The 8205-nt window shown below is 60.5% G+C and overlaps 1 protein-coding gene across 2 annotated transcripts in view; it reads right to left on the bottom strand.

The window, feature by feature from the left end:
- Positions 1-7366, bottom strand: part of CLCNKA (chloride voltage-gated channel Ka) — a 15574-nt gene extending 8208 nt beyond the window's left edge. The window contains exons 1-11 of one of the 2 annotated variants that reach the window (XM_008068875.1): positions 7315-7366; positions 6673-6778; positions 5357-5485; positions 4458-4586; positions 3433-3572; positions 2976-3053; positions 2806-2884; positions 1378-1503; positions 991-1075; positions 801-902; positions 130-214 (exon numbers count right to left, since the gene is read on the bottom strand). In XM_008068875.1, the coding sequence (XP_008067066.1) occupies positions 130-214; positions 801-902; positions 991-1075; positions 1378-1503; positions 2806-2884; positions 2976-3053; positions 3433-3572; positions 4458-4586; positions 5357-5485; positions 6673-6772 (1053 nt within the window). In that variant the 5' untranslated portion in view covers positions 6773-6778; positions 7315-7366. Of the gene's footprint in view, positions 1-129; positions 215-800; positions 903-990; positions 1076-1377; positions 1504-2805; positions 2885-2975; positions 3054-3432; positions 3573-4457; positions 4587-5356; positions 5486-6672; positions 6779-7314 lie in introns of those variants that run through there. The other variant, XM_008068882.1, reaches the window with a different exon arrangement.
- Positions 7367-8205: the final 839 nt, after the last annotated feature.

Here is an 8205-nt window from a genome sequence, read left to right as displayed (position 1 = left end):
CAGTTTCCTCATCTGTCAGACGACACCCGGGCGTGTCCCTTATGGGGTGTTGCAGAGGTTGCATGAGATCGCACACACGAGGGGGCAGCGGACGGGGGTTCCACGCGCATTCCCAGCTCAGTCCCTTACCCGAGAAGCCAGGAAGCGGCCCGCGCCAGGTGGGTAAGTGTTGGAGGCAAGAACCAAGGCGGCCAGGGCGGAGTACAGAGGCTTGCTGGGGGGCAGGAAAGATGTTTGCTGGGGGGGAGTCCAGGCTTGCTGGAGAGCAAGCTCCAGGGCCAACCCCCCTCCCCTTCCCCATGGAGGCGGAAACAGGGCCTTTCTCAGGCAGGAGCAGAGCCCCCCACTGACACCAAGGGCCTGACAACAAGGCAACAACTGGGGCGGATGACACGGGCTGGGCACCCTCTGGGGGTGGAACACAGAGGTCAGCCCCACGCCACTCCTGTCATAGGGCAGGGGCTGGCAGAAGAGCCCGGGCGGACACAGGCTGGGAGGGAGGACAGAGCTGGGCCAGGGCAGGGCTAGGGCGTCCCAGGGGGTCCTATTTCCCTGGGATCCCCGTGTTTCAGGGAGAAGGGACCCGAAGGGAGTGGGCTCAGGGAGGGTGAGGTCACATGAGGGGGTTTAGCCCAGGAAGGTGGGAAGGGCAGTGACTGGGGATTGGAAGGGGGGTCAGGGCTCTATCCGTGAGGACAGGCCTAGGGAGGAGCTTGGGGGCTCAGTGGGGGACAGGGGGTTCAGTAGGGGGTGGGGCTTTCTACATAAGGCTCCCTGAGAGGCTCCAGCCCAAAGCCCACCTGGTGGCCAGCAGTTTGGAGCTGAACCGATTGGTCTTGACGAAGCCGAGGAAGGTCCGCTGACAGAAGAGATAGGCGCAGCTCGCGATGCCACAGATACCCCTGGCGGTGGGGCGGGGGGTGAGTTTGGAACTTCTCCCCAGGACCAGGGGCTGCGTCCCGGTCTGGGGGTCCCAAGGCACCCACTCACCCCAGTGCCACAAAAAAGAAGATCTCTGGCAGGTCGAAGGGCACGTCCACTCGGAAACTGGTCTTGTAGAGGGAGGTGATGGTCTCTGCGGGAAGAGGTGATCCGAGACGATGCCCTAACTCCCTCCAAAGCCAAGTCCCAGATTAACAGGCAGGGATGGGTATGCCTGGTGCCAGGTCCCAAACCCAAATATCCGTTTCCTGGCATTCCAGGCCCCCACAACCCAGCCCCTGCCTCCCTGCCCTGACTCCCTTTGACCCTGAGCACCCTCAGACTTTGTGCCCAATTCAGGCCAGCCCGCCCCCCTTCGAAGGAGGTGGGAGGAGGGGAAGAGGGAGAGGAAGGGACGGGACAGCCCTTGCCCGCACCCAGGCAGGCGGGACCCACCCTGCTCGCTGTTGAAGACCGCCAGGAGCCGGAACATGAAGGCCCCGCAGGTGGCAGCGAAGAAGCCCCTCCAGTAGTCCCACACAGAGAAGTGGGAAGACATGACCTCGATGCTGAACAGGACGCCTGGGGGTGACACAGAGCTCAAGCCAAACCTTCCCCACCCCTATCCGTCCCTGGCTGCAGGGCCCCCGAGTCACCTGCTCCCTGACCCCTTCTGTCCTGCCGGCCTGCAGCCTGGATGGCCGGGCACGAGCCCTGGGAGCGCCTCTCCTCACCGTCAGTAGGGGCTGATGCCCCCTGAGGAAGAAGCAGGCTCAGAGAGGCCAGCTGGCCAGGGCCACACTGAGGGAACTGGATTCCTTCCTTCTTTCCTTCCTTCCTACCTTCTTACCTTTCTTCCTTCCTTCTGAGTCAGGGGCTCACTCTGTCACCCAGGTCGGAGTGCAGTGGCATGCTCACAGCTCACCTCAGTCTTGACCTCCTGGGCTTAGGCGATCCTTCTGCCTCAGCTTCCCAAGTAGCTGGGACTACAGGTGCGCACTACCACGCCTGGATAAATTTCTTTCTTTCTTTCTCTCTCTCTCTCTCTCTCTCTTTCTTTCTTTCTTTCCTTCCTTCCTTCCTTCTTTCTTTTCTCTTTCTTTCTTTCTTTCAAGTTGGAGTCTCACTCTGTCGCCCAGACTGGAGTGCAGTGGCCGCTCCCGGCCACCGCAGCCTCGACCTGCTGGGCTCCGGCGATCCTTCCGCCTCAGCCTTCCGAGTAGCTGGAATTGCAGGCGCGCGCTACCACGTCCGGCTAATTTTTTGATTTGTTGTAGAGATGAGGTCTCACCAAGTTGCCCAGGAGGGTCTCGAACCTGTGGGCTCAGGCAATCCACTCACCTCAGCCTCCCAAAGGCGCGGGATTACAGGCTGAGCCACCCAGCCTGGCCGGGAGCTGGATTTTTTTGAGTTGGAGTCTCACTCTATCGCCCAGACTGGAGTGCAGTGGCCGCTTCCTGCCACTGCAGCCTCGCCTGCTGGGCTCCGGCGATCCTTCCGCCTCAGCCTTCCAAGTAGCAGGAATTACAGGCACGTGCTACCACGCCCGGCTGATTTTTTGATTTATTGTAGAAATGAGGTCTCGCTGCCCAGGCGGGTCTTGAACCCACGGACTCAGGCAATCCACTCACCTCAGCCTCCCAAAGGCGCGGGATTACAGACTGAGCCACCAAGCCCAGCACCCAAGTCTGTCTAATGTAACCCTGAAGCCTCTTGACAACCCGCCCCCTCCCCCACCCGGGGGTGGCCATGCCCAAGGCAGGGCTGATGTAAGAACTAGAATTAGCTCCAGGCTTTTCTTTAGGACCCTCAGCCAGGCCCAGAGAGGGCAGGGGCGTGAAGGAGCCCCGGGTGTGTGGGGAGGGGCGTGAGGGAGGGTCTCACCACTGAAGGGTGCTGCGAAGACCGTGGCCACACCCACCGCCGCGGCTGCCACCAGCATTTCGTTTTGCTTGATCTTGTTCTGGAGGACCAAGTCCAGCCCCAGGCTCAGAGTCAGGCCCCCCCTCTCCTGCCTCCCCTCCCTCCAAGGGAAGCCCTCCTGAGCCCCTGACCTCAGGCTCCCCGACGGTCTTGGTGCGCACGCGGCCCAGGTAGGCGGCGATCATGACAGACAGGTGCACAAAGGGGCCCTGCCGAGGCGAGGGGTGGGCACAGGGCACAGGACGTCCCGCCCGGAGAGCCTGGCCCTTGGTCTTCCCCTTCCCCCCTTCCCCCCTCCTTCTCCTCCTCCGGGGTGAGGGGAGCAGAGGAAGCCTCACCCACAGACAGCATGGCTTCCCCACCCTCCTCCTCCGCCTCCCCAACCCCTAGGGGTGTCCTGAACTGGCTTTTGTCACTCTCTGGGGACCTGGCCCACCTCTCCCCCCAAGACTGTGCCCCCCAAAGGGAGGGACTGGCCCGAGCCTCCTCTGACCCAGCTTTGGTGAGGGATGGGGAGACGTGGGAGGGCTGAGGTGGGCAGGAGGGCAGGCCCTGGGTGGGTGGGGGCATCCTCACGCCTGCCCGTACCACTTTGCCCAGGAAGATGGTGCTGCCAGAGGCCAGCGTGCAGGAAAGGCCCACCACCTTGGCCCCAAAGTTCTTGATGTCCAGGTAGTCATCCAGGACCACACCTGACAGGATGGTCTTCAGCTCCGGGATTCCAGAACCTGGGGGGGGTGGTTGGGGGGGAGTGGAGGGAGCAGACAGGGACAAGGTGGGGGGTACCACAAAATTAAAACTCTTTTTTTTCTTTTTTTTGAGTTTGATCTCTCACTCTGTGACCCAGGCTGGAGTGCAGTAGCACACTCACAGCCAAGGCAGCCTCGACCTACTGGGCTCAGGCCATCCTTTCGCCTGGAACGACAGGTGCATGCCACCACGTCTGGCTGATTTTTTGATTTATTGTAGAGATGAAGTCTCGCCAAGTTGCCCAGGCTGGTCTCGAGTCCCTGGGCTCATGCAATCCTCTCACCTCTGCCTCCCACAATACTGGGATAATAGGTGTGAGCCACCGTGCCCGGCAAGATTAAAAACTCTTAACGTGCCATCCTGCGTCATGTTTTCATAATATGAGCATGCCAGAGCCTCAACCCTCTGATGTTAGGATTCATGGACTCATTTTGCAGACAAAGAAGCTGAGGGCCAGAGAGGGAACATGAATTGTCCATGTTCTTCCTGCCAGGCCTGGTGGACGGCTGTGGTAGGATGAGGAGGGCCCACCAGAAGCACCCCTGAGCTTCCCTCTTCTGTCCCGGAGCTGGAGGCAGAGCTGAGGCCTGGGGGAGCTCATTTCCTGGCCCAGGGGAACCTGTCACCAGTCCTCCCATCATGTCCCAAAGAGCCCTTGGAAAGTGGGTAGAGCCAGCAGCGACCTAAGAGTCAAGATCTGACCTTCTCGCTGTGTGGCTTCTGACAAGTGACACAACTCTTCTGAGCCACTTCTTGGCTGTGAAATGGGGCTGCAGCTTCCCGTCTCCGCCCCCCACCATCATAAGCTTTATGGGAAGTGGGTAGATTCAGGCCAGCGGGGACCATGGTCACCAGAGACTCACCTCCAGAGAAGGGTGTGATGCTCTGGGAGAAGCCGGAGGAGAAGGAGACAAGAGCCACGGGGAACACGGTCCAGGACAGGTACCGGAGCAGGTGGCTGTCCCCGATCTCCCGGTACAGCCACTTGTGCGCTGAGGACGGGGCCGGGTGTCAGGGAGCCACCCCCTGTCTCTGCAGCCCTGGGGCCAGACGCTGCGGTGCCCACTTACTGACCAGGAAATGGAGGCTCGGAGAGGGGAGGCCCCGGGCCACCTAGTGAATGGCAGACCCCCAAGAAGAGGCAGGAGCACGACCCTGGGTGCGCATCCCAGTTTTGCCACTTCCGAGCTGAGTGACTCTGGGCAAGTGACTCAACCTCTCTGAGCCTCTGTCTCCCCATCTGTCAAATGGGCTTGGGATGGGCTCTCCCTCTTAGTCCCCAAAGACTACCGAGGTCCCTACTGAGAATTAAATGACAACCAAAGATGTCAGTTAAGGGTCTCCAGAGACACCGCCCTAGACCCTTCCCGCTCCATACCCCTTCTTCCAGGACAGCCTCAGGGTGGAGACAGGCTGCTGGAGGATGGGGAAAGCTCTATGCTTGGTGGGCTAAGCAAGTGCCTTCCTTCCCCTCTTCCCAGGGAGAAGGAACAGGAATGGCATGAAGAGAGGGCAGAGAGCTCAGAGGAGGAAGGGCTCTTGGGAACATTCAGGTCTCTCTCCCTCACTGTACAGTGAGGGGACTGAGGCCCAGAGAGGGGCAGGAGCCTCTCCGGGGTCACACAGCAAGTCAGGAGCGAAGCCAGGGCCAGATCTCTGCCCAAGACTCTCCCCCAACCCCCGCTGCACCTGGGGCCCCTCTGGCATCCCCTGGAGCAGCCACAGAATCGCTTGGTCCAGAGTGAGTGCCGGGGAGGCTTACCTCGGACCACACGCCCAATGGCGAAGTTCATGGTGTAGCTGATCAGGGCCATGAGCACTCCGAGGGTCATCAGAAAGTACCAGTCCTCGCCCACGCGGAACAGCTTCTGCTTCAGCCACTCCAGGCCACCTGGGGCAGGACGTGAGGTCACAGCCCAGGGTGGGGCGGGGGCCAGGCAGTGGAGTCTGGGGTAGCTCCAGGGGGCTCTGCTTCACACAGGGGCCGAGTGGGATTTGTGGTAGGTCAGAGTGGTGTCACTGTGGGTGCCAGGCCTGCTGCCCTGGCGGAGGGCCTTGAACTTGTCCGCTGTCCATACCCCTGCCCGCACTGGGGGAATGACAGAATGAGGAGGGACAGGGAAGCGTGCGGGGCTTGAAGCTTCCCTGTCCCTCCTCATGCTGTAATTCCCCCAGAATGAGGGTGGCTGCAGCTCTCACCAGTCTCAGCAGAAACTGTAGCTTAGAAAGCACAAGGGTCTAGCAAGACTCCTGCATGTCCCAGGGCTTGTGGCACCATTTCTCCTATGGAATCCCTGCAATGCCCTGGCCCCGGCTGCCGTTCAGCCCAGGACCTGGCCCTTCCAAACTGGGGGCATCAGCCCCTAGACTGCACTTAGCCTCCTTCTGGGGTCCCTGTCTTCTCTGCACCTTTGCTAAGGGGACAATCAGATCTCAAAGTCAACAGTGAGCCAGGCGCGGTGGCTCACACCTGTAATCCCAGCACTTTGGGAGGCAGAGGCAAGAGGATTGCCTGAGCCCAGGGGTTGGAGACCAACCTCTACTATAAGTTTTAAAAATAGCCAGGAGTGGTGGCATGCACCTGTGGTTCCAGCTACTTGGAAGGCTGAGGCAGAAGGATCGCCTGAGCCCAGCAGGTTGAGGCTGTGGTGACCATGAGCATGGCACTGCACTCCAGCCTGGGTGGCAGAGTGAGACACCTACTAAAAAAAAAAAAAAAAGGCAACCGTGCACATGGGACACCCAGGAAAGGGGCCAAGTCCACACTCCCCCAGCCACTCACTGTGGCTCCAGCTGTCCCAGCAGCTGACCCTCGGGCCCTCACTGGCACAGATAGGCGAGGGCAGAGGTAGGTACAGTGACCAGGTTTTGCACTGTATCTCCTGGAAGCCAGAAGGCAGATCCCTGGCCCACTTGACCCACAGACAGACGGAGAGATCCCTTCCCTCCCTGCCACCGAGAGACTGGGTAGTGATGTCCAGAGGGAAGGAGGGCAGCCCTTGGGCTTCCAGGTGGAATGGGACTGGGGTGTGTCCTGCGGCGTCTTTGATGGGAAAGGGAAGGGGACCTGGCTCTCACCTCGGATGCCTCGGCGGATGCGGGGACACGGGCCCCACAGCTCCTGCAGAGTCACAGGGTCCCCTGAGGAGCCCTCACGCAGCCCCACCAGCTCCTCCATCAGGCCCTGGGGGCGGGGACAGAGGGATGGACCAACATCCTGGCCCTGCCTCGGCCCTTCCAATACTCTCCCAGATAAAAAGGAAACTGCTGGGCATGGTGGCTCACGCCTGTAATCCCAGCACTTTGGGAGGCTGAGGCAGGAGGAGCACTTGAACCCACAGTTTAAGAACATCCTGGGCAACTTAGCAAAAACAACCAAAACATTAGCCAGGCGTGGCGGTGCATGCCGGGAGTCCCATTGCTCGGGAGGCTGAGTCGAAAGGCTACTTCTCCTTCCCACGCCTCTGGCTGCTTCTGCTGTGAGTCTCTTTGCCCTTCAGTTTTCCACTGGCTTCCCCATGGGTGGCTCTGGCTCCCTGTGCCCACCCCCTACCCATGGCTCGGGCCACAGAGGCCGGAAAACCCCAGGCCCAGAAAGAGACCCCTCCAGGTTCAAAGTGAGGCTCCGGCTCCTGCCCCTGTCCCCCTCTGCCCTGCCCGTCTGGCCCTAACTGGCCCTAGCTGTCCTGCTCCCCAGCTCCGGACCCAGTGGCTCCTCACCTGTCAGCCCTCCTGCTGCAACCGCGGCTGGCACGCCTCTCACAGAGCCTCCCTTGCCTCTGGCTCCAGGCACCTGGACAGGTGTGTGTTCCACCAATCAACATCTTCCCCCGCCCCCGCCCTGCCAGGTTGCCGTGGCCATTAAGAATGTCCTTGACAAACCAACCAGAACTGCCCAGGATGGAGCCCTGCGGGGCAGAGCTGCCAGGAGGGAGGGGGCGTAGGGAATTCCCCCACGCACCAGAGCTGCGCAGAGGGTGGCGCACTGCAGGCCTCTGGGAGCTCCTGGAGGAGAGGCCTAGGAGGCGGACACATGCACACAGCAGGACAGTGAGGGGCGCCTGTTGGAGCAGAGGCTCGGGGCTCCAGGTTCTCAGAGCTGGACACTGGAGGGTTTGACAAAGCAGAGAAGGGAGAAAAGAGGAGGCCAGGCAGAGGCAGAAGAAAGTACACCAGCAAAGGTGAGCGGGGCCATCATGGCGGGACCCTCCCCAGAGTGACTGCGGCTCACGGAAAGCCCACAAGGTGGACAGTGTTATGCCATTTTAAAGAAACAGGCCGGGCGCTGTGGCTTGTGCCTGTAGTCACAGCTACTTGGGAGACTGAGGCAGGAGGATCGTTCGAGTCCAGGAGTTCTAGGTTATAGCGAACTATGATTGCACCACAGTACTCCAGCCTGGGCAACAGAAAGAAGAGACCCTGTCTCACGCCTGTAATCCAAGCACTTTAGGAGACCCAGGTGCGAAGATTGGTAGTCCGGGGGTTCAAGACCAGCCGGTGCAATTTGGTCTCTACAATAAAAATTTTAAAAAATTAGCCGGGCGTGGTAGTGCACGCCTGTAGTTCCAGCTACTTGGAAGGCTGAGGCGGAAGGATCACCTGAGCCCAGCA

The sequence above is a fragment of the Carlito syrichta genome, unplaced genomic scaffold (genome assembly GCF_000164805.1).
Source record: "Carlito syrichta isolate Samal-C Ts95f unplaced genomic scaffold, Tarsius_syrichta-2.0.1 Scaffold109679, whole genome shotgun sequence".
In the NCBI taxonomy this organism is placed as follows: domain Eukaryota; kingdom Metazoa; phylum Chordata; class Mammalia; order Primates; family Tarsiidae; genus Carlito; species Carlito syrichta.
The sequence above is the reverse complement of the archived record's forward strand: the minus strand, read 5'-3'. Positions and strand labels throughout refer to the sequence as shown.